Source organism: Apostichopus japonicus, chromosome 11 (assembly GCF_037975245.1).
Source record: "Apostichopus japonicus isolate 1M-3 chromosome 11, ASM3797524v1, whole genome shotgun sequence".
Lineage (NCBI taxonomy): Eukaryota > Metazoa > Echinodermata > Holothuroidea > Aspidochirotida > Stichopodidae > Apostichopus > Apostichopus japonicus.
In genome coordinates, this window is record NC_092571.1 from 28116086 (window position 1) to 28141177 (window position 25092).

At 38.2% G+C, this 25092-nt stretch overlaps 2 protein-coding genes and 1 long non-coding RNA gene across 8 annotated transcripts in view; 1 reads left to right on the plus strand and 2 right to left on the minus strand.

Annotated features, from left to right (window-relative positions):
* LOC139975577 (uncharacterized) overlaps nt 1-12724 on the minus strand; it is a 28276-nt gene extending 15552 nt beyond the window's left edge. Inside the window, exons 1-8 of one of the 5 annotated variants that reach the window (XM_071983596.1) lie at nt 12587-12724; nt 6196-6502; nt 4639-4788; nt 4287-4486; nt 3790-3940; nt 2207-2476; nt 1149-1397; nt 393-626 (exon numbers count right to left, since the gene is read on the minus strand). In XM_071983596.1, the coding sequence (XP_071839697.1) occupies nt 393-626; nt 1149-1397; nt 2207-2476; nt 3790-3940; nt 4287-4486; nt 4639-4788; nt 6196-6417 (1476 nt within the window). In that variant the 5' untranslated portion in view covers nt 6418-6502; nt 12587-12724. Of the gene's footprint in view, nt 1-392; nt 627-1148; nt 1398-2206; nt 2477-3789; nt 3941-4286; nt 4487-4638; nt 4789-6195; nt 6503-7468; nt 7936-7968; nt 8123-12586 lie in introns of those variants that run through there. The other 4 variants (XM_071983594.1, XM_071983593.1, XM_071983595.1 and 1 more) reach the window with 4 other exon arrangements.
* On the plus strand, nt 12667-23807 carry LOC139975578 (retinal Mueller cells isomerohydrolase-like). 2 transcript variants are annotated; one of them, XM_071983599.1, is made up of 9 exons: nt 12667-12929; nt 15279-15415; nt 16665-17062; nt 18488-18620; nt 19688-20154; nt 20797-20899; nt 21247-21335; nt 21783-21894; nt 22350-23807. In XM_071983599.1, exons 2-9 carry the CDS (start codon nt 15292-15294, stop codon nt 22499-22501), a joined length of 1578 nt encoding a protein of 525 aa, XP_071839700.1. In that variant the 5' UTR covers nt 12667-12929; nt 15279-15291; the 3' UTR covers nt 22502-23807. The 2 variants fall into 2 exon arrangements, with proteins under 2 accessions (XP_071839700.1, XP_071839701.1); XM_071983600.1 differs by lacking the exon at nt 12667-12929 and adding an exon at nt 14398-14418.
* Nucleotides 17083-18481, minus strand: LOC139975579 (uncharacterized). The gene is made up of 2 exons (XR_011795794.1): nt 18245-18481; nt 17083-17146 (listed from the first exon to the last, which is right to left on the minus strand). It is a non-coding gene; the product is annotated as an uncharacterized lncRNA (long non-coding RNA).
* Nucleotides 23808-25092: the final 1285 nt, after the last annotated feature.

Below are 25092 nucleotides of genomic sequence, written 5' to 3' on the forward strand. Positions count from 1 at the left end.
AAAGAAAGTAGATAACCTTAACACCTACTAAAGAACTCCCACCCCCCCCCCAAAAAAATAGATAACCTTAACATAAGACCTATAACACTACCCACCACCACCACCACCAACTCCCACTCCTTACAATGGATACAATCAATAAAGGCTTTCAGAGTAATTTTTCAGATGTTGCCTGAGCGAAGCCACAGAAGTATAAGTTTTCAAGTTGATTAGAAGATTGTTCCACAAAGAAGAGTGTTTATCCATGCTGACTGAAACACCATATGTACTCATTCATCCATTTTTCAAATATGTAGATTTCTTTACCATATTTTAAATTTAATTCACAACAACAAAGGTTTCACCCAAACCTGTAATAGGAAACACAACAGAGCTGACATTATTGTTCTAACCTTTGTTGTTTTCTTCCTCTGATTCAGTTTCGTCATAAGTTCCTGCCTCATCCTGTCTCTCTCTTCATCTAGTTGATTCTGCATCTCCTCCATCTCAGAGCGATGTCTGTCTATCATCCTCTGACAGTCCCCTGCAGACATCTTTGTCTTGGCATTCTTCAGGTCATCTTTAAATGATATTGCTTTCTGGTTCAAGGCTAGCTGGAGTTCCTTCACCTCATCTGCAGATAAATTCTGATCCCCGAGGAACAGAAAATGCAACAAAATATTAGAAACTGAAGCAAAACGGTTTTGTAGAATGACTATTCCACAAAGAAGTATATGAAGAAAGATTTACGACCATATCTTAGGTTATAGGTTTCAGCAAACTGAATAAATACACCATTGCTATGAAACAAGTGGATAGTCATCCCCTATTAGTCATCTTTGCCAGTTAGCCATCTTTATAGTTAACTGTGCAGTGGTCATAAGTCACAGACTGTTGCAGTTCTGAGATATCCAACTCTGTTCGTGGGATGATACCAATTACCCATAATATCTTTAATATGAAAGGGTGATAGTTAGAAGCCATGCATTTCACCTAGCTCTGACCCCTTAGAGCAGAATAGTGATTCCACAAGCTTTGTTTATAAAGTTTGTTTGTCAAATTTGGGCTTAACTAGTCATTTTTCTATATTATTATATTAATTCTCTTATCTTCATTTTATTTTTACATTTCCTTCAATCTTTGTAGATGAAGCAAGCAAGCAAACCAACCTCCTCTATTCCACTTTCTCTCATATTTCTGCGAGCAGCCAGTTTGTCCAACATCTCCTGCCTCTGTCTTTGTCTCTGTAGAGCCAGCTTTTCCTGCATCTGTCCAAGCTCCATCTTATGTTGGGCTATCAGTTTCTTATAATCGTCATCTGATGAAAGACCCTTTTTCTCCTTCAGCTCAATATCAAACTGTTTTTGCCTTTCTTGGAGTTCTGCTTCAAGCTCCTGTAACTCCACAGCAGTCAGTGCCTGATATATAAAAAATACTTAATCACTTTCTCATTCTTTAAAACAACTGATCGATAGGTTATTACTTTACTAATAATCAAATCAAATATCAATAAAAGAAAGAGAAAATATTAAATAAGAGAGCTTCCTAGTCTTTTTCAAACTACAGTAACTTTTCATCAACAAAATGGTTTTTGTCGGATGAGCAAACCAGCTACTGACATAGCTGAATTTGGTATGATCACAGCTGGCAAACCTTCAATGCATCAAAAACATGGTTCAGGTACAGTGAACCATGGTTTCTACGAATGTTGAATGAATGGGTAAAGCTGGTGGATTCACCAACATTATGTAACAGTTTTTTAATCTAATATTCTCTTGCAAAACTAACAATTGGATGGAATGTTTGGAGGAAAGTTCATGGATTAATATAGCATATTGACAAGGACTTTGTAAATTGACAATGAACAATACTCTAGAGATAATCAGGTGGGAAGGTGTCAGTCTGTGGGCAAACCATGCAACCCCTAAAAGGTTCAAAACCGTATAACCTGGGCCTGGAACCTTATTGCATAATTATTCAGAAATTATACCTCCCAAGATATGCTCATTGACACCTACTTGAGAAAACACTGAATGTGGCTCACTGTAAATCAGGGTAATGACAATGAAATACCACCCACAAAATATATAGCAGACATTTCAATTTATATAATCTTGGCAACATCCGGTGTTTCATCCCAAAAACTGCTACAGTATGAGCATATAATATGAAGATGAAGATATCAAGTTCAACAAGCTGATTGACAATATAATTGCTGTTTCATTACCTTCTCTGACTTCTTTCTTTTCCTGGCAGCTACTTTATCTAGAAAAGATCTTTTTTGAGTTCCCATCTGATGATTCAACCGTTTCTCTAATAAAGCCACCTCCTCTTCATGCTGCTTCAAAAGCTTCTCATATTCCGCTTCCGAGAAGTTTTCTTTCCTTGATTCCACTTCTCTGTGGAACTTTGACACTTTTTTCTCAATTTCTTGGGTCACAGCAAGTTGGTCTGATGTTCTAAATTTGTCTTCTTCTTCCTTTTGAGAGTTTGCTCTCTGATATCAAGAAATGACAACAAAATAATCCTCAAGCGTGGAAATCACACTTCAGTCTCTAAGATTACTCCCAGAAGCACTTCAACTGAGAATGGCACCATCAATATGACAAACACAAATGAAATATCAAATTTTATCTATTCCGCTATTCTTAGTCTAGCAAAACAAAATGGAAAAATCAAAGAAAATCTGTGAAAGACATGACTTACTCGCTACTTTAGCTTGGAACCTAATAACACATGTTACCTGTATGCATCTGATAAATTGTGAAATATGGATAGAATTTCCCTAGATTAAACATGATTTGTAATACTCATAATGTAAACAGTATATTTTGCACTCAATGTAGTTATGAAGCGATAGTAAATAGAAACATAATAACATTTACTTAAATGTTATTAATTCCCTCTAACAGAACTCACTCGTCTAAAGGCAGCCTTGCACAACCATGTGCTTAAGGTTTTCGAATCGCAATGTATCTCATTTGATATTCAGTTTTCTAGAAGTTATATATTTTTGTATGATGCCATATTTGTGACATGTTGCATACTTATTTCAGCTTGCCTGTCAGCTTTCTGCTATTCATTTTCTGATATACTTTATATATCTGTTTGTAGAAACTGCCTTTGGAATATCTGAGGTATTGAACTACTGTATTTATATCATTATGATTATGTCTACTGAACTGATTGTGTTTATGCTTCCATATTTTGCCGCAAAGTGAACATTAAACAAAGCACAACCCCTCAACTTCCATATCTTCATTCTATACCTTATTACTTTAGGCAAAATTTCTTTAACAGGAATGTTCCAAGAACAACAGTGTACTACTGTACATTAACAACTATTTAGTGGCCAAATATGAAAGCATAAAGATAATCAGTTCAGTGGACATAATCATCATGATATAAATAGTTCAATACCTCAGATATTCCAAAGGCAGTTTATTCAAACAGATATATAAACTATATCAGTAAATGAATAGCAGAAAACCGATTGGAAAATTATAGACGATGGAAAAGAGCAAAGAGATTTATGGTTTAATACAGGATTCGAACCAGTGACCTCTGGGTGAATAAATGACAAGGTAGTTAAGTTCCACATGAAGTATACACAGAAAGAGGATCACAGAAAATTGAGCAATCTACACAGAGCAATCTACAAATAGCAGAATATAAATTTGATATAAAGGGAAACTACCTATCCATACTGTACACAGTGTACAGGACTGAACTCAATTTTACATTTACAGTTTAGTACAGCCTTAATACCGAGCCAAAACCACTGTTCTTTAAACAAGGATGGACAAATACCATATTTTCTGCAAGGAGCTTCTCTTGCTCTTTCTTTTCAGCAATGCGAGCTGCTCTACGCTTCTTCCTCTCGGCTACTTTTGACCCAAGTTTTAGCTGATGTCTCTCTTTCTCTCTCTCTCGAAGGATTTCCATAAGTTCCATTTCTTGTCTATTGTAAAATGAAGAGAAAGCTAATTTATCAGTACTGTAGTTGTAAAAATTCTCTTCAGTTTGGTACAGCTATCAAAGGTCAAGTTTACCATTGGAAAAGGGAAAATATTTGTGAATAATCTGTACAGTTTTATCATTCAAATGAATTCTTGACTAGTGCACTTCATTGCTGTAATGATAAGGATATCAAATATTTTCACCATATATGCAAAATAAAGAAAAGCCAACTAATGGGAAATTCGTCTGGAATGGATGATAATTTGTCAAGGCAATGAATGAAATGTAACAAAACTTTTGTCTTGAAAAGGAAAAAACCTTGTCTTGAATCCCAGATGATGACATACTTGTGATTAGCTATCATTTGCTGATATTCCTGCTGGGATAGCTTTTCCTTCTTTTCTTTGATTGCCTGCTTAATCTTGACACGTCTTTCCTTTGCATCTTCCTTGGCGAGGGAGGGTGAGGGCGTCTTCGGATCAGATCCATCTAATGATGTAGCCACGTTCTCCCAGTCTTCGTCGTCACTGTAAACAACACCAGATATCTATAGAGAGAAGAGGAGGAATAATGAGGGTCATATGAAATCAGCTGGGAACGACTTGACTCGACCTTAGGATGAAGTCAAGTTCGACTTTTATGAAAAGCTGAGTGTGAACAGAACTTCCTCCCTGACATAATTTCAAATATTACACTCACCTGTCTCTGAAGAGGAATGTGCAGGGGACTGCTCTCCGGAGTAAAGTTGATGTCATCATTATCATCGCCGACAGTCTCAATGTTGGTCACTGTTAGGGATGCAGCTTCCTGGAGATAACTCTGGAAATCACTGTTGGGAGCATCAAATGTCTACAATAGAAGGAAAAGAAATTCACTTTTTAACAGTGATAAAAATTGTCAAAAATCCTTAAATTTACCATGCCAATGTCCAGCAAAACTAGCCAATTGTATAGCCATAGGTCCGTAACACTTTGTTCTACTATTGAATTTGAGTCCTGCCTACTGTACTTGGTTTTAGTCACAGTGATGCATAGCACATGACCAGGGGGGTAAGGAAGATTCCAAAAAGTAGGGGGGGGGGCACAACATCAGAGGGGCACTTTCTCATTCCACCACCACCAATGATTATGCTATAAACCGATACACACCGGCAATATCACTTAAATATGATGTGTTAGTATGCTACCAATACCATTTATTGAGAATTGAGATTAATTGTTTATTGTTAACCATGCTACAAAAAGACTGTACAAGACTAAAACTAAATAATTCAAACACAATATTAAAATAAACAAAGGCTTAAGATATCCAAAAGACAGTTCTTCATCAAAGGGGCACATTTTATTTGCCAGTAGGGCACATTGCCCCAGTGCCCCCCTCCGGCTCCTACCCCCTGGCACTGACATATTTACTGCCATTCCCATGTAACATTTCCATCGAAATTGGTTATCTACAGACCAATTTTTATAAGGTTTTTCTTTTTCCAACTATATAGTAATTGTTTCTACACTGTAGAGACTGCTCCTCTAATGCAGAGAGTGAATTAAAATAATTTTACTAAAATTACCTTTGAAACAATAAATGTCATTCTGCCATGCTTGTGTGAATATGAATAACTAGTTGTGTGTGTCACTTACAAAATAGTTTGCACAATGTGCCTTGTATGCACAAAAGATACAATTATTGGCGTATGTCTTGGGAGTAATTCTGCTTGATGCTGAAAGTTTTCATTTAATCTACCATTTCATTCAAATTCAAATCTTTAGCTTTTGTATCTATAATAATATAAAAAGAATTATAATGATCAGCAGTTATTTTTATGTTGCTTAAGTGATGGATTACACCTTACACGTCGGGCAGCTTTACAATTCAACATTTTAACTCAAATTTGGAATCTTTTCAATTTAAAAAGTCATTTCAGATGGGAAAAACCGTAGACTGCTCTACAATGAAAAACCCACCTTACTATGATCCCGCCAAGGTATCGAACCCGGAAACTCCCTGATTGCTAAGCCTCATGCCTTAAAATGCCAAATAACTCAGCCCCCATATTGACACTCAGGAAAAATTATCATTTTAGTAGAACTAAAGACACAAAATGTAAACACAAGTAAATAAGGTTAACTTCTACCAAATATTTATCATTGTATGTTCCATTATGCCCTCCCAAGCAATCAAATAATTTACATTTCTCATTTGTAGACACAGAATTTCACTCTCAGAATAATTTCCTTGAGTTGTCAATTATTGACTAACCCCAATATCTTGGTTTCCGATCTTGACTTTGTATTTACTTGGTGCTACTTCTGTAAGCTTGGCTGCTCCCAAAGCTGATGATCTATCAAAACCGCTAGCAATGTGACCCTTGACCTTTACTGGTTGGGACTGTCCAGGTACTACAATTTCAGCAACCACAGCAGTGCTACTGGGATGCTTGGTTTGGGAAGGTCGTTGCTTCTTTGAAGCACCAGACCCCATGCTGCTGTTACGTTTCTCAAAGTCTCTGTAGATATCATTTTCCTTCCATCAGTGGTTCATGAATGCCTCCACACTTTGGACCAGGCTGTAAAACAAAAAATTATATATCTTGAAGGAAATTGTTGACTACATCAGGACTTCATATTCATTTCAATGTGTCCAGTCAATTATTGAAAAGTGGAATGGGTTCTTTTTCAAGGTAAAGGGGTAATATCATATGTGCTACTGCAATGCCTACAGGTTTGTACAGCATACATGTGATTCTTTTATGACACAGATTGTGAAAATGTTTTCGAGCTTTGTAAGCCTTTGTATTACTGTAAATGTTCATTGGAATTACATTTCATGGATAGACCACTGGTACAAAATGGATATGCTAAGTAATGAAGCCACTGAGAAACTAGCTTGCACATGTTATAAACCACAAGACTTAAGGATAAATCTGACTCCTGGGACAAAACTTGGACTTAAACATATTATGAAAAATATAAAGATCGGAAGTTCATGTGGCCCAGGCTTTTAGCCAAGGGTGGGGGGGGGAGAAGGGGGCAGCCGCCCCCCCCCCCTTGAGCATATTAAATAAAATATGTAATGGTTTTATGATATCGCTAGTATTTTCAAAAGAGAAAATGCTAAGATGCAACTGACAAGGCCTGGGAAGTGCCATTTCCAGCGATCTGGGAGGCATTTTCAGCCAAAATTTTCTTGTACGCTTCGCGCCAACCATGGTGGCGCTACGCTTAGATAGTTTGCAATGCCAAATTTACAGTTTCGCCCCTCCCTTGGCAAATTCCTGGCTACGCGCCTGATGTGGCCTAAGCGTATTGTGACTCATTTGCTATGTTGATATAACCAATCACATGTGACCATCTTTACATTTTATCATAATGTATACAAATTTCATGTTTTCAATATATGGGTCTGTGAGCTACATTAAAAATAGGCGATTGTATTGACAAATTTTCACAGACCCCCCCAAAGTTACGTTGCTACGCTCTATCACCTGGGCCTACATATAATTAACATTGGGCCGAGGCTAGGTTTAAGTTACCTTGCACGAATTGATTGCTCTCAATCTCTGTATCTCTGACTGTAAATGAGCGCCCAAACTTCAAAAGAATATAATGACACACAACACAGTCATTATCAATTAATTTCTGTGCTGACCAAACACATTCACCCCGTTATCGCGCAATAACCATTAGTCACTCTGGGCATGTTTGTCATGGCTTGTATAAATTGACGCTTGTTCATCAGTACGCGAAAGTTAACTTAAACGTAAGATCACTGTTAATTATACGTAGGACTAAGTTATTATGTAGCATACAATTGGTAGTATGACTCAGAGTAGCCCCCGAGTATTATTTCCACGACACTGACGTAAATGCTATATACTAAGTCCTAAATAGTAGTAAGATTAAGCCTAACGTAAGCCTATTGTTACATTTTCACTGGCCCATTGCAGTCATTGGTAGCTGAATTGAATAAAAATAGCCTACGCAAGAATATTTTTTAAACAGCACACTAATTTTAGGGCTTTTAGTTACTAACTTGGTATCTACAATGTACAAAAACAGGTCTCGAAACATATCCGTTGAAGTTAATGCAAACTAGCCCTGAACATGTGAACGAATATCATGGTCCTTTGTGAGGTTTGAAAACGTATCCATGGTGACCAAATTGTAAGGTACATGTTTACATTGAGGTAAATGAATCTGGAGGATTCTGGTCAATTGGGTGCGCGCGTACCATGTATGGAGGGTCATGTGATGTTTTCCAGGGTGGTACCAAACTGATATTTCTCTGTAGCAGTTCGAGAATAGTGTTAGTGACTTCGTAAAGATTTGCACCAAGACGGATCGGACATGGGAACTAACGGCATAAGGAGGTACTGGTACTTCAGGCCTACGAAATAGTGCTAATATGGTAACGTTCAACCCAAGGGCGGCGGAACCGGGGGGGGGGGGCACAGGGGGCACGTGCCCCCCACTTTTCCCCAGGTTAAAAATGTGCCCTTTTTCTACATAAAAATTGAGGTGTCTCAAGTTAGCAAGAGGCCAGGGAACCAGAATGAACACTCGGGAAGGGCCGTTTCCGGCCATCTGAGGGGTTTGTAAAACAGAAAAAAATTTATAGTACGCTCCGCGCCAACCGATGGTGGCGCTCCGCTCAGATAGTCGTGCATACAACTTTGCAAATCCTGGCTACGCCCCTGACTTTTAATGAATTTCTGTGGGGCAAACTCAAAGCTGTTTCGAATGGAAAAAATTGGTTAAGATATTAACAAGAAATAAACTCTAATTCGGAAGATTCCTACATTAGCAATTAGCATGATTTCACCTCATTTTGTCTCAAAAGAAAACTTGTTCCTTGTTTCCCAATTTGCACATTGGATATTGCAGTGCTAGTATGCATATTTTCCTTGAAGGGGGGGGGGGGGTGGGGCGTTGATGGAGTGATGTGTATACACAAATAAGATAATACAATAAGAGTTATAAAGGGTACTAAATATATGCATCAGTCCAATCGAATTTCTACAAAGTGCCCTTTGATGTCGGTGCCCCCCCCCCCCAGATTAAAAGTGCTTCCGCCGCCCTTGGTTCAACCTTATTCTCTTGAATGAAGGCAGACCTTCTACATAATAGATCTTACTTATTAATACAGCTCCAGGGGCAAGCTTTGTCTCATATGGCCTAACGTTATTACTACTTGCTATAAGTGAATGTAGAAATGGGAAATGTGGGGAAATGTTTAGTTCAGTGCAAACACGGAATTCTCCATGGAACAGAGCCTAATGCTGCTCGACGGGAATATAGCTATCACGTTAGGCGACCGACACGGTTATTGCTAGGTAACGGGTGTCGTCTGCTGCTCAAAGCACGCAAACACATTTACGTACTAGTTGGGTGAAATCATCATGCGTAATAGGGAAAGTAGTATATTGGTACCACCCTGGAACACATCACATGACCCTCCATACATGGTACGCGCGTACGTATGGCAAGCCATTTTATTTTTTAATTCAGTATTTAATGATATCAACAATTATTTAATGATATCAACAATTATTTAATGATATCAACAATTATTTAATGATATCATGAATTATTTCATGATATCTGAAATTGTTTTAATAATATGTACGTCATATTTGATGATATCATTAATTGGTGCAAGGAAATTATTGATATCATTATTTTATTTGATGATATCATAATTAAACTTTCTGATATCAAGAATTGAATTTGTGTTATATTAAAATAGATGAACTATTATAGATATCAATAATTCAATTGAAGATATCATAAATTCAATTTCAGAAATCTATATTTAAATTAATGATAACAAAAAGTATGACGTACATATCACGAATTCGGCCATATTTAATGATATCATAAATTCCAATTATTGATATCATCAAATATGGCGTACATATCACGAATTCGGCCATATTTAATGATCTCATTAATTCGAATTTTTGATATCATAAATTCCAATTAATGATATCATCAAATATGACGTACATATCACGAATTCGGCCATATTTAATGATATCATCAATTACGCCCTCAGTTTGAGCACCTGGGATTATGTGGCGGGAAGTATAGTGCAGTGCGGTTAGTGCATTATATTCTGTCTAGAACTGGTTGAGCTTCAATCCCCGCCATATTAAGAGCAGTTTTACGTATTGAGCCTACCGTATAACTAATGTAATGTATACTGCACTGCACTAGACCCATACCAACTACCACCAGCTTAGTTCCATAAGGCCTGTGTACGGATGAGTTACTGAGACTACGCCGTATAACCAGACATATCGCAGCCATATTTAATGATATCATTAAATATGGCCGAATTCTTGATATGTACGTCATAATTGTTGATATCATTAAATCGAATTAGTGATATGTACATATCATTAATTAGAAGTAGTGATATCAGTAAATATGACGTCATATTTGTTGATATCATTAAATCGAATTAGTGATATGTACATATCACAAATACATTTAAAGATATCTTTAAATCATTTCTTGATATCACTAATTCATTTAATGATATCATTAAATGAATTATTGATATCAAGAAATGAACTGAATTAATGATATCATTAATTGATTTAATGATATCAACAATTCGAATTCTTGATATCAACAATTGATTTAATGATATCATCAAATAATTAAAGATATCATTAAATATTGAATAAAAAGTAAAACGGCTTGCCATACGTACGCGCGTATTTACTGTGTGATAGTTTCTCCAGATTCATTTAACTCGTTGCATGTATACTAGTCAAGTGCCATTATGCTTTTATTCCTCTTCTTTCCTTCTTTTGTGTGTGTGAATTGTTTGTTGTTTTTTTCCTCCTAGTTCATGACAGACCAAATTTCACAGTAGTTTTAAAATGCCCCCACCCTTCCCTTTCTCATGCCCACTGGCGGATCCAAGGGGGGGCCAAGGGGGCCATGCCCCCCCCCAAAAAAAAAGGTGAGCCAAAAAATGTTTCCGAACATCCGCTAAATCATATGATTGGAAATTTAAAAAAATCGAGAGGAATAGCAGTGGTAGACTAGTCTAAACCTTTTCGTTTTCTGGTTTAAAATTAAATGCAGAGCTCCCAACTGACCCGCAATTCGCGGGAATTAGACCCGCATTCTAACACCCAAATCCGCTGACCCGCACAAGCGTCGTAAAAAACCGCATTGTAATTGTCAAGTATATACATAAAAAAATTTGCATCAAATTTTGACTTAGCAACCATCATTTCTTTAGCATTTAGCATAATAGAGTATAAAACCTCCTTTACAGCATCATTTGTACCTCAAATTAGCCTATAATTCTTTTCATTGGGGCGAGCAGCGAACATTTTCATGCCACGGGAAAGAATGAATTATCACCTACTATTCAATTTATTGATGTTACACACAAACAAATGCATATTTCTCAGAAAATTTTGGGTGACAAAAGCCTTTCTAAGTGCCACCATTTTACATGTAGGCATCACCAGGATTCCAAAAAAAATCAAAAGGGGAGGGGGACACCCCCTCCCCTTATACCCCTCCCCCAGGACGGCGATTCGTGGCATGGACCAGCATTTGCCTTCTCAAGAGTTGGGAGCTATGTAAATGTATGAGCATGAGGATTTACAGTTTAACACCATTTTGCAGTTACAGGCTGGTTGTAAGAAATTTAAAACCTATGAGAAATCAAATTTCTTGAGAAAGATGATCCCAACTTTGTTTTCTAAATATTTTAGAAAATTACACCTGGGAAACATTTTTTTTAGAAGTAAATTAACATCACCATTGTACACTTTTTTCGCACCAAATTGCATCTGAGGGCATTCAGCAATAGAAAATTTTCCAAAGGGGAGGGCGCACCCCCTCCCCATAGACCCCTCCCCCATATCACTCTAATGCCCTGTCAATATCATCATCATTATGTGTTTTGGGGGTTTTCAGGGGCGATTTCTTATCATTTATTCCACAGGTACCCACAATTATAAATTGCAACAAGGCTAATCCCACCATGAAAGGGAAAAGTCCATGCAGCTATGCCCTTCCCGAGGACACTAACCCGAGGGCTGCCAACTCTCCAACTAAGAGGGTTGCCAATTGTAACAGACTCTGTGTGGTAGCCTAATGAATGGGTGTATCGAATCTGCTGGTCCAGGGCCGGGCTATGGCACGGGTCTGTGTCTAGCCCCCTGTGGGCTGCACCTTGGCCAGCTGACTGTTGCAAGTTAATGACCTCGCATTGGCAGAAACTTAAAAATTTTCCGACATCCGTGAAGGGGGGGGGGCCATGGCCCAATGGCCTCCCCCCTAAATACGCCCTGCGTAACTGTATGTATTGACTGTGCACTAGTGTCTATTACCGACGGTAGCAAGCTGTGTTTGTATTTTCTGGGATCGATGGTGGTGTCTAACACCTCTGTTACACCTTATTCGAAACTAGGTCAGATAACCGGCATGAGACGTTTCTTTGTGCGCGAGTCTTCACATCCTTTAATTGGCAGCTTTATATTTGCAGACTACATAAATCCACCTCCGTTATAGTGATGGCAATCTAAGCAAAACCTCACTGGCACGAGGTGATAATGTAGAAATTCTTTATCTATATCGATCTCCCATATTATGGTATGACAGTTACATGCAACACGTACTGCGTATATCCGGAATTTGTTGTCGCTGTGTGAGCCTGTTCCCACTGGGTAATTTAATTACTGCCCATGCACATGAATACAAAAGGCTTCGGTGTATCACATATTCAACAGCTAACTACAGCTACGGATTTGAAATAGTGTGACGATGATGCGTTTGGTAAATAGCGGCTTTTTGTCACACGAGGCAGTGTTACTTCTTATTCTCCGTGTTAGGACTTGAGCTGTCATATAGTAGGCCGGTACCCACAACTATAGCTCAAATGCTCGGAAACTGTCGTTGTCAAACATATCACCTTTTCTATACGTTGAACAACAAAGGAAACGAAATTCTTTCACGGATGAGGTATGTACAGCTTACGCAGCAGCAGTCTAGCTGCCTGTTCCGTATATACTGCATTATTAGTCTGAATAATAAATTAAGCCGCGCTCTATATACAAGATATCCAGACACAGTGTGTTGTAAATGCCGCTCATTGATGAATGAGATTAGTGAGATAAAAAGGAATTAAGATATCATTATTTTACTGTATTTTTTAAGGTTGTGGTACATCGTGACGGGTTAGAATCATGGTTTAATTAAGTTGAAAATGTAATCCTCCTTGGAATTATAAGCACGAGGCGGGTTAAGACAGCTATTATCATTTATTCCAGTATTTTACAGCATAGGACTACATGTAGGTCTCTCACAATATTATGTAGGCATTTAAAGGTCTAAGATAATAACAGTATATTACTCAGTGCTACAACTTGAATGAAGACTGCACAGACGACGGTAAATGGCAAATGCCCAAAAAGTCAATAAATCAGTTTTTTTTTTCGGTTGATAATCCAGGTTTATGGATGCATTGTCGCCGATAAACCAGGATTTTCAACTGATTATCCAAGAATTATCGAATAAAATTTGTAATATCAACCGACCATCAAAGATTTTCGATTAAAATAATCCAGGTTTATCACATTAGTTTAGATGATCCTGGATTATCGGTTACTACCCAGGATTAGAGAGGCTGGATTTTCGACTGATAGATCTGGATTCTTGACCGATTAACTCGGAATTATTGAACGATTAACTGTGTTTATCGATCTATCATGGGTACAGTATTTGGCTTGCCAATACGTAGGCAATAAGCCTTTAGCATATGGCGTCGATGCGATAAACAACACGTATTTGTTTATGAAAAATCACCCACTGATATAGCACATGATTACGAAAACCAGCGACTGGATTTAAAAAATACAGGTGGGTTAAATATAGTTCAAGGTTATCAGTGTTTGTAAAGCAATGATTCCTCAAGCACTTACATTGTCGAAAGAGGTTTCTGTGAGTCAAGCACAACTTCACAACAACGAGATCTACATGATAGAATAGGCTTACTTTCCCCTTTAAGAAATTCGAATATTTTGACAATTTATAACTCCTAGCCATTGCTTATTATATTATAGTTCACTGTAATCTGATTGTGGAGATATATGCGGCCTACGTATTAACCATGTAGGCTGCAACATAAGTCTACATGATATATGTAGTGTCCATTCAGGACCACCGTACTTGGAACAAAGAACTTTGGCCTACTCAGTGAAATTCCGGAAGAATGTTGCAGCCCTTTAATCAATATTATACACAAAACGTAACACGGACTAGCAGACGTGAACAACGACAACAACAACCAGGAAATGGGATTTGGTATACGGCACTTACAATTCAGTAAAGAGGTGCACCGACAATTTAAAGACATTGAAGACTCGCCCCAAGGCGTGCCGCCCTCTGAAAAAAGTTAACATTCCGTTGCTTGCATGTGAAGTTTTCTGCTTGTCTCTACCAAATGCAGACAGTAATGAAACGTGATACCTTGTTATCTTTTATCTAGACCTGAGATATAATCGCTGCTATGTACACTGTGTTGTGGGTATAATGACCGTAGCTGCATGTATTGACTGTACACTAGTGTCTAACTACCGACGGTAGCAAGCTGTGTGTGTATTTTCTGGGATCGATGGTGGTGTCTAAAACTTCTGTTACACCTCATTCGAAACTAGGTCAGATAACCGGCATCAGACGTTTCTTTGTGCGCGAGTCTTCACTCCCTTTTTTCTGCAATCCACATTTGGGTCGCGCCCTATAGCTAGCAAGCAGGCCGTCGGCTTATACCATGACATCACAGCATTGACGTATGAAACTGCGGTGAATGGTGGTGGGTGACTAGCATTCGAAGCTATACACTGTACAGTAGGTAGTATAGCTTACTGGGCTTCAGTCGATCAAACGTAGTTGAGAAACAAGTCTGACATCGGGGACAATAAGATCACCACAATTCATGTTTGCAGTATTCATTTTTCCTTATGGATATCATTAAACTGTGAATACATTGCTCTTTATTAGATATGCCAACGGGTTCCCGGTCCCATGGGCTGTTATATCGGACCCCCTCCCTCCCCTGATCGCCATGCCTTCCGATGTAGAATGCACTCAATATGTACATGCATTGAGAACGTGGGTCAGATTCTTCCGAGTCTCTTGCTAAATATCTGATAGATAAATGGATAAACACAGCCCCTGTAAGCCCTCATACAATTCTCCTTTTTAATTGTCATATACAGATTACGGTATGTCTTCACTTTTGATGATTTCCTAGTTTATTTTATTTTACTTTTCTTAATTTTTTAATCAAATTTAAATGATTTTTTCTTTCAGAGCGTGACAGATTATGGCGTCTCCTCAAGCAGAAAACGAAGACGGGGTGAATGTAAACCAACAAGGACCGCTTTCTACAGCTACATTATTTAACTCATCACATGAGACGCCCTCTGCAGTGGAAGCGAAAATAATAGGTAAAGGCTCTCACTATACTCGGTTATAGCGAAACAGTAGGAATTGCCCTATAGCTTACGAAAGATCAAATGCTGTCATGCATGGTTTACAGTTATTGTGTTTGTCTTGTCTGGTCGTGCCATGTCAACGTGTCTTGTCTTGTATTATTGTTTGTTTATAGAATCGGATTGAGTCATAAAATATTATTTTACACCTTATGCTGCAGCGTTTACGAGTGGTTCGTCAATTCAATAAAACTAAACTTCGATCAAAGTGCGACATCTTTTCTATCGGCCAAATCTTTTTTAGTAGTGTGTGGTAGGCAAATTAAAGGTTTGTGATTCGATCCGGATAATTTCGTTATTTGCAAAAAGTATTTTAGAAGGATGTTGTAGGGTGTAGATTTATAGTAGTGGTACTGTTAGAATCTGCTGTATCAATTCTTAAAATTATGAGTTGTGTCAATATGACCGCCAGTCCTCCCACAATAGATACCCGTGACACAACAACAGACGGCAACAGAGACGGCCGAATAGCCAAGGACAAGGACGGGGTAGGGGGGCGGTGGAAGGGGGAGGCAACAATGATAGATGGACATGAATGTAAGCAGCTCAAAGAGAAATACTATTTCATTTGGAGCCTGGTGGAAGGTTACATGGACGAGGCGGTAGAGCCAGATGGTCGACGAGCACAAGCCCCCCCCCCACTACCCCCCCCCCCACCCTCCCCCTCAATGTTTTGTGGAAAACCTGTCATGCTAAAAAGTGCCTCTTCTTAAAGTTAAAGTGCCCTTTAATTATTGTTAATGAAAAGTACCCTTTATTTTTCATTTTTGTGATGAGAATATTTCCTTTTGTTCTTAAAAAACTGACCTGTTAAGAAATTAAGAGAACTTTCATAGAAAGAGTTCTTTATTTAAAAAAAATAATACAGATTGTAACTAAAAAGTATTGTTGTTGTTAACAAGACATTCAAATACTGGAATCTGTAGTACATTGAAATGCACAGCGGGTCCATTTTATATTAACGTTATGAGGTGTACCACTACCCTTCGGAGTTTGTGTCACCCCCCTCCCCCCTCCCCCTCCCCCTCCCCCTCCACCACCCAAATGAACCCATGACTTTAACCAAGTCGTCATAAGAGACAATGTAGGATTTCGTTATAACTAAAGAACGTAAATCCCGACGGTGAAAAGGATATGTCTTCCTTGTATAACAATTTCATAGAGTTTCTTTCTTCTTTTTCTTTGGATTTGTCCCTGGCTGCAGGTACAATTCCACAATGGGTCTCTGGAAGTTTCCTTCGTAACGGTCCCGGTCAGTTTGAAGCTGGCGAGCAAAAAATCGAGCATTTCTTTGACGGTTTTGCTCTTATGCATAAATTTGACATAAAAGATGGTCAAGTTAAGTATAACAGTCGTTTCATTCGTAGTGACGCTTACGTCAAAGCGACTGAACAGAAGAGGCTAGTTTACTCAAGCTTCGGTCAAGCTTATATTCCTGATCCCTGTAAGAATATTTTCAGCCGTTTCTTCTCCTATTTTGACCTTGAACCTACGGATAACTGTAACGTAAATTTTATGCAGCTCGGAGAAGATTTTTACGCGCTCACGGAAAGTCCTAGGGTTATCAAAATTGAACCAGATGAACTCGACACAATTAAACAGGTGAGAATATGACCATGTTTTTATGTTGTTTTTTCTTTTTTTTTCTTTCTATTTTGCCATTTTATTCTACTTCGTGCGATAAGCCTGACATCAGGCGCGGCGGAACGGAAAAATTATTGGGGGGGGGGGCCTAATGTGTGGAGACTATCTAAGCGGAGCGCCACCATCGGTTGGCGCGGAGCGTACAAGAAAATTTGGGGTATTTCAAACCCCCAGATGGCCGGAAACGGCACTTCCCGAGTGTTTTATGCTGCAAATACCTAGCCCTAAAATATGGGTCTCAAGCCTGCAATTTCTCAGATTGCACGTAAAAGTCTGTAAAAACATTGTAATTTGTATATTCGATGGTGTTTTAAGAGAGTAGCTATGACTCGTAGTGTACTCGCAAAGACGTTTTTGAGTGTGGTAAGCGCAGTGGCGGAGCTAGGGGTATTGGTCAGGGGGGGGGGGAGGGGCAAGAATGGTCTGTAGGGGCGCTTTCGACACTATCTAAGCGGAGCGCCACCACAGGTTGGCGCGGAGCGTACAGAGAATTTTTGAGTAAAGTTACTCCCTAGATTGCAGGAAATGACCCTTTCCGGGCGTAGCTAATTTGCAGATAAACGGAGAATAGGTGTCGTCGCCATTTTGTCGGAAAATTACACCAACAGAATATGACAAATGTCAATAGGTATATGAGAGCGCAATAAAATAGTCAATAATCGCGAATAAGTAAAAAGTAGTGAAAAGCTGAAAAGGGCGCCAGCAGTCCATTTGAGTCCGTCAGGGGGGGGCATCCGCCCCCTGACTGTATATATGGACGCTCCGCCACTAAGTAAGGGGATGTTGGAGAACTGGCTGAAATGAGGCAAGTCATTGGCCTAAGACGAAGTTGTGTTACGCTTACCGGTACTCACACTCACTGCTTCCACTTTTCACGGGGCGTGAAAACGCTGTCGGGGTGACAATGTGGTCTATAGCCAGGGGACGGGCCGAGGGTCCCCCAGAAATTACTAAAATTATTACACCTATATAGTATACGTGTGCATCGGACAGATCGACAAGTATGCATTGAAAAATGGGCAGATGCACGTTTCGGAGCCTTGGTAAATATTGGGGGGGCTTATCATGCATTTGCCCCCTCAACTTTTTCATTGGGGGGGGGCTGAGCCCCCCAAGCCCCCCCGGTTCCGCCGCCACTGCCTGACATTTCCCTACATTAGCACGAAATTTGAATGGAAATATGTTCCCGTTCCATCTCACCTCTCTCCCTTACGTGGCCCACCAGTTCCACATGTCTCCATCTCTCCAAAACAAAACCATGCTCACGGCCGCTTAAAATTGGTCCATTACAGTTGACCACACCCTTTCACATGAACGATTATAAATTACTCTCTTTTTTTAAGGTAATTGTATTCATCCTTATAATACTTGTTCTTATTAAAGGCTAATTTATCTAGTTACATGACTGTTCACACCGCCACTGCACATCCACACTATGGTAAAGATGGTACAGTCTACGGCATGGGATCTACTTTTGGTCCAGGGAGTTCCTACAATATCATCAAATTTCCACCAGGTAATACTCTCTGTATATAATATTTCAAATTTAAGATAACAGTTACTTTTCTCTTAAAAATGACCGAAAATTCAGAATTACCATATTCATAATGTATATATCTCACAACCGGCCGGATCTTTTTCAAAATCCGGCCGGATCTTTTTCAAAATCTGGCCTGAATTATTCCTTAAAAAGGTGTTGGTATTAACTTAAATCAATGTAAACTATTTCCAAAAATTAATAAAAACATTCAAAGTAAGGAAAATATTAGGTTTAACATGTTTAATTTAATTTTCGCAATGGTCTGACCCACTGTTTCTAAAGATCAACCAAAATAATACAACTACTGTAATAATATGAAGCTATATACAACAAATACAGTTTGCAGTGAAATCATTTCTTGCAGCCTTCATCAGTTTAATATTGTGCATTTAAAATAGACCATTCATATGCTTATCAGTCAAAATACTGTTCCATTGAATCTTTTACAGATAATATTGCAGTGTAAAAATTTGTTACCAAATAATGTTTTTTTGAGTTTTTTAATACTATTTTTTACTATTTTTCAAAGCAATTTTCCAGAGGTCCTGACTGTCAAATTAGAGACGTAATATCTGAGAATGACAAAATACTTGAAAGGTGACTGTGAAATTGAGCCGAGGAAGAATCAGACCACCCCTTTTCAAATTCATTAAAAAACGTGTTTTATATTGTTATATTTATGAGCACAACCTCGCGTTTTAGAGCTAATTATAAATTTAATCTATACTTTAAATATGTCCCAGAATGTACTATTGGACATCTATTTTTTTTTGGGGGGGGGTGGGTGCTACCGCCAGACCACACTACATATAACAGTCGGCGTCAACGACCCCAGTGCCACCAGTTATGAAATCCTTCACCCGCCTCTGTCCCTCCGTAATAAGATGGGGAAATTAAATTGCCTTGAAAAGTTCCCTAATTATTTTCTTGACGCAATAACAATGTTGGTGTAACATAATAGTGTAGCAAGTTAAAAGACTGGTTTCTCGACTATACTGGGTCACATTATGCATTTTCTCTCTACTTAATTATTCCTCATACAGGTGAATCGCAAAACCAACTGGAAATGGCCAAAATATTCTGTAAAATCCCAGCCTCGTCGTCTCTCTACCCATCTTACTATCACAGTTTCGGCATGACTGAGAATTACATAGTCTTCCTAGAACAGCCGCTTACTATGAACATGTTCAAGATCATGTTTGCGAAACTTCTGGGTACAGACTTTGTGAATTGTATTGATTATACGCCATCAGTACCTGTGAAGTTCCACATAGTCAGTCTAGAGGATGGTACCACGTTGACACGCAAGTACACCGCCGATGCTTTCTTTTGCTTCCATCATATAAACGCTTACGAGGATGACAGCCATCTTGTTGTAGATATCTGTTGCTATGACAACTCAGATGTCATGGAGGAAGCTTACTTGAACAGACTACGAGATGAAACACTGTCCGCTGGAAGAGCTTTTGCGAAGCGATTCGTTTTGCCGTTAGAGCAGAAAATAGTACAGGTAAGTGGTAACTGCATGTGGGAAAATTATGCTAGCTTGAAACTTTAAATTTCTGGCCAAAACAAACCCCCAATAATTATGTACTTATGACGTTAAAGTAGAGCAATCTATTTTGTCCTTTACCAATGAAAATATGTTTTTCCTTTGCTGCACGTGTTCGAATGTCTTGTAAAGGAGATGTTTGCAGAGGGGGACGGGGGAGGGAAATTACCACTTTTAGATGCATTAATTATTTTCACAATGGTCCAAAAAAATGCAGGCACCTGCTGTTGTAGAAAGTCAGTTTCCACAACTCAGAGTCTTCCATGACGGGAATTAGCCACCACTCACCAATTAAATCTCCTCCCCCTTAGAATAGCGTCACAGAATGCATGAAAACTGCTTTGGACTGTGCGGAATTGTTTAAAGAAAATAACCTTATTGATCTTCGTCGGCGAAACTGTGGATAAATGTTCCGACTCCTATAAGATCTTGTTGAATGTCAATTTACAATTGCGATTTTGAAACAAGTTATATATTTGACAATAATTGAATATTATTAGTGAATATTCTATGTTTGCATATTTGGAAACATAGTTTAATGACCTTAGCTATACATATATATATATATATATATATATATATGTCTCATCTCTCAACCAGGGCAACGAAGACAACTTAGTCACCCTCGAGAGTTGTGATGCCACGGCCTACCTCCAAGAGGATGAATCTGTACATTGCCATCCGGAGATGCTCACTGATCAATGTAAATAAATTCTTTAAATATAATAATAGTTATGGGGGACGATAAGGGCTCCTAACGCTGGGGAAAGGGGGGGGAGACTGGGAACTTTTTGCATAAACAAACAAAAAACCAAAATATTAGTTGATCATTGGTCTTACCTCTGACACCCCCCCCCTCCCAACCCCCGCAAATAAAAACTTTGTGCCAAGGGTCTTGCCGATCAGTAATACAATATAACAAGCTTATATTTCGTATAAAACATCATCATGTCATCATTGTAATCTATAACTTGATATCTGTGCAGTAAACTTTGGTTACAAAATAAATTTTTAAAAATGGCAAGTTTTTATTCATTACTTTGTTTACAGATGTAGAGTTGCCGAGGATAAACTATGATGCTTTCAATGGCAAGAAATACCAATATTTCTACGGTTTGGACACACTGGACCGTACGAAGGTAAGTTAAAGTAGGAGTATAAGTTTGAGTCCCAAGTTTCTAAAATGGCAGCATGTTTGTATTTCTTTTTTCATGTTCTATAGCAACAAACACCGTTGGTTTTCTTTGGTTTATCGATTTTAGTTCAGTAATCACTTTTGTGAGCAAAATGAGAAAATAAATGAGTTTTTGTTTTCTATTTATGGAAGACACAAAACCTTATCAATAGTAACATACTTTCGATGTCTATTTTGTACGCTGTTCGAGTTTGTAAATTATTTGCAAAAATTGTGATATTGAACGTAACACTTGGAAAAGGCCAAATTTGCCCATTGACTAACGTGAATATAAGTTTGATCCAGTCGTCTATTTCTTGATCATTTATGAGGAACGTATGCTAGTTTAAATACAACCTTTTGAGGTAAATATTTCAACGACATTTTTGTTTTGTTCTTCTCATCATATAAGGTTGTAAAAGTCGACACGGTAAATAAAACCTTCATGAGCTGGAATGACCCATCGTGTTACCCTTCCGAGCCAGTCTTTATCCCCAGACCTGGTGGAGAAGCGGAGGATGATGGTGAGTTTCCATGGCAATGGTGTTCCAATTATTTATATAATTACACTAGGATTGTGTCATAACTCTTGCAATAGATTTAACCATAACTATGCCATGATCTCTTGATGACGAGGATTTTAACAAACTTTCATAAGAGAACCTGCGAGCTCTTTCAGCAAATAAGCCAATTTCTTTGCTTATATAAACTAGATATCTTTGGCTAAAATATGTCATTTTTTACATTTATGTATTGATGATTTTGTTTCAATGTACTTGGTTTGAGTTTTCGCTGCCGCTGCAATGCACGCAACTGCACATAAACTAACACTATCAATGGCGGGTGGGGGGGGGGGAGGTAGAATTCTAATGCTAAGGTCTCATGAAAAAAACTTCTGTACGAAAGTGTATTGTACTGCAGAAAAATTATTTGATGGAGTTGTTAGTTATCATTTCTGTCTCATGTTTTATGTTCCTAGGTGTGGTTCTATCCAGTGTTATTGATTTGAAGGGGATAGGGAGACGTCCCTATTTGGTAGTCTTGGATGCCCAGTCGTTCACCGAGGTTGCTCGGGCAGAAATACCCGCAGAAGTACCAGTAGGTCTTCACGGTATTTTCATCCCGAAGTAGATCTCATCAGGATACATATACATTTGTTTTATTCATATGGATATGCATATGCATTTGCATATGATTTGACAGTAAAGAGAGAAAAAGATTCACTTTGTCTTGTATCGCTATACACATTAAAGAAGGAAGAAACTGGATTAAATTTGATTCCATAGGCGTAGAAACCACGCGTCCGCACATCACCAGAGTTGGGGGGGGGGGTGTGAGAGAGGGGCATTTTGAAAAAGTGAGTACTTTTCGACCTTAACACTTTTTTTCAAGTAGGGTTACACATCTGAGCAGTGCTAAATTATTCAAGGAGAATTTCATCGACATTTAGAATATTTGAAATATGTAATTTTAATTGGATCGATTTAAAACTATATAATAGGTAACATAATATGACCTACACGAAAATATCTACTTTGTAAAGAGTTTTCAATTCTTCTTAATATAAAGTCATTCTATAAGCAAAGCTGATGTCATACGGATACCTGTTTATGTTAATGAGGGTTTAATCAACGGTCTATTGCATGTGCGATTATCGCCGGTAAATGTACGAACGAGATGTATCGCAGGCTATGCAGGAGGCCCAATTATTCAGGGAGAATTTCATAGACATTTAGAATATTTGAAATATGTAATTTTAACTGGATTGATTTAAATATAATAGGTAACATAAAATGTCCTACGCGACAGTATCTACTTTGTAAAGAGTTTTCAATTCTGTTTAACATATAGTCATTCTATAAGCAAAGCTGATGTCATACGAATACCTGTTTATGTTAATGAGGGTTTAATCAATGGTCTATTGCATGTGCGATTATCGCCGGTAAATATACGAACGGCGGATGTATCGCAGGCTATGCAGGAGGCACAAGGCCGATTGCGACCTGGGATAGGGTCGTTTTCGTGTCATACTTGATCTGATTCGTTTGCTGTTGACTACTGTCGTTGAGTTAAAGGGGACAGCTGAGGTTAGGCTTGCCGAGATGCTTTATTCTTGCAACATATGTGAATTTACGGTGCATTATCCATCAGTTAATAAACGAACAGCTGACGCCAACGGACCAATCAGATCCGAGAATGTTTAACATGTACTATGAATGAATAAAGAAATTGGTATTGCCTCTATAATCATTTTTCCACATTTCATACTGCGTTTGTCCGTTGATATAGTCAATGCTGATATTTCGTTGTTGTTAATAGAACGACATATTTCTTAAAAGTATACTATTTAATAGTTAAATTATCTTTATGCTAATTTTTTTGCCAAAACATATAAATAAACACAGAAATCGGAAAATTAAATATTTTGTTCACTTTACTGTCACTACGTTTTCTTTTAGCAATATAAATACAGACTATAATTATATTTTTATTAGTTTCTGCTTTGAAGTAAGGAAAATGAGGGAGGTTTGATTTTGTCTCCCAAAAGTATATGTGCTTTTGCCCCTCCGCTGTACTCTGTCCCGATTTGGATTTTTAGGGGGGTGGGCTACGAAAATTGGCTTGCATCCTTTCTAGTGAGGGGACTAAAACGAGAGGTTTCGCCTCCTCTTTGATAAGGTTTTGATTCGGTAAGGGGCTTATCTGCAGAATGGTGCGACCGTTTACATACTACATTTGTGTTGTAAAACTTGATATCTTGCCAGTGCACACGAATTTACTTGCGTGCAATGTTTTTTTTAATTTTTACAGTGCCCGTTCCTTTTTTGCCTTTTCACTCTGTAGCAAATGAATTTATTGTAACGTGCTGAATACACAGAGGACTTAAGGATTTATATCCTGTCGGAAATGAATTTCCATTCAAATCAAAGTCATACTCGTCTCGTGCCCTACGAAATTATTGCCCTCCCCGCTTCGCGCCCATATAATCAATATTCTTTCCCCCCCCCCTCCTCCCCCTCCCCTCCCCCTGTTGGCGAGAACTTGAGGCAATGAGATTAATTTATTAAAGGCAATAAGGGACACGAAATTGATCTGGTAGTGGGTTACGGCGAAACCACATATATTCATATCACGTACCGGAGAACAAATGGATTTGCCTACTCACGTGAAAATGGATTTATTGCATTGTATGCGACATAAAATATCAGAAATCTGTAGATATTTAGTGATGTCATAAACTCTCCGGCTAGCAACAATTGAACTACAAAATGTGTTTTCATTATAATGTACACGCTATTTTGTATTTCTTAGTATCGAAGAAGTATAATTCCGACAAACAAGTTGCATGTTGTAATTCTAAAAGCAGAAGACGTTGACAACTAATCAAACATTCCAAATTTGATATAATTCACTGATAAATCAATAATATTATTGTACAAGGAACAGTTATATGAGAAAAAACTTCCATGCGTGACGTCATTGCAGCGTTGACCGTCGGGCAGCCTAGACCGTCCTTGTGGATCAGTTAGGGAAGGGTGTATCTTGTACAAATAGTTTACTCATATCTAGAGTAAGGAACGGGATTTTATCAACAGACAGTAAGAATGTTTTTTTTTCTTCCACATAATAAGTTTAAGATTTTTCTGCGACTAAAATATCCCTTTAAAATCGCAAAGATAACTAGAATTGTTTTGTTAAGTTTTAACAGTGCATGAAGTTAA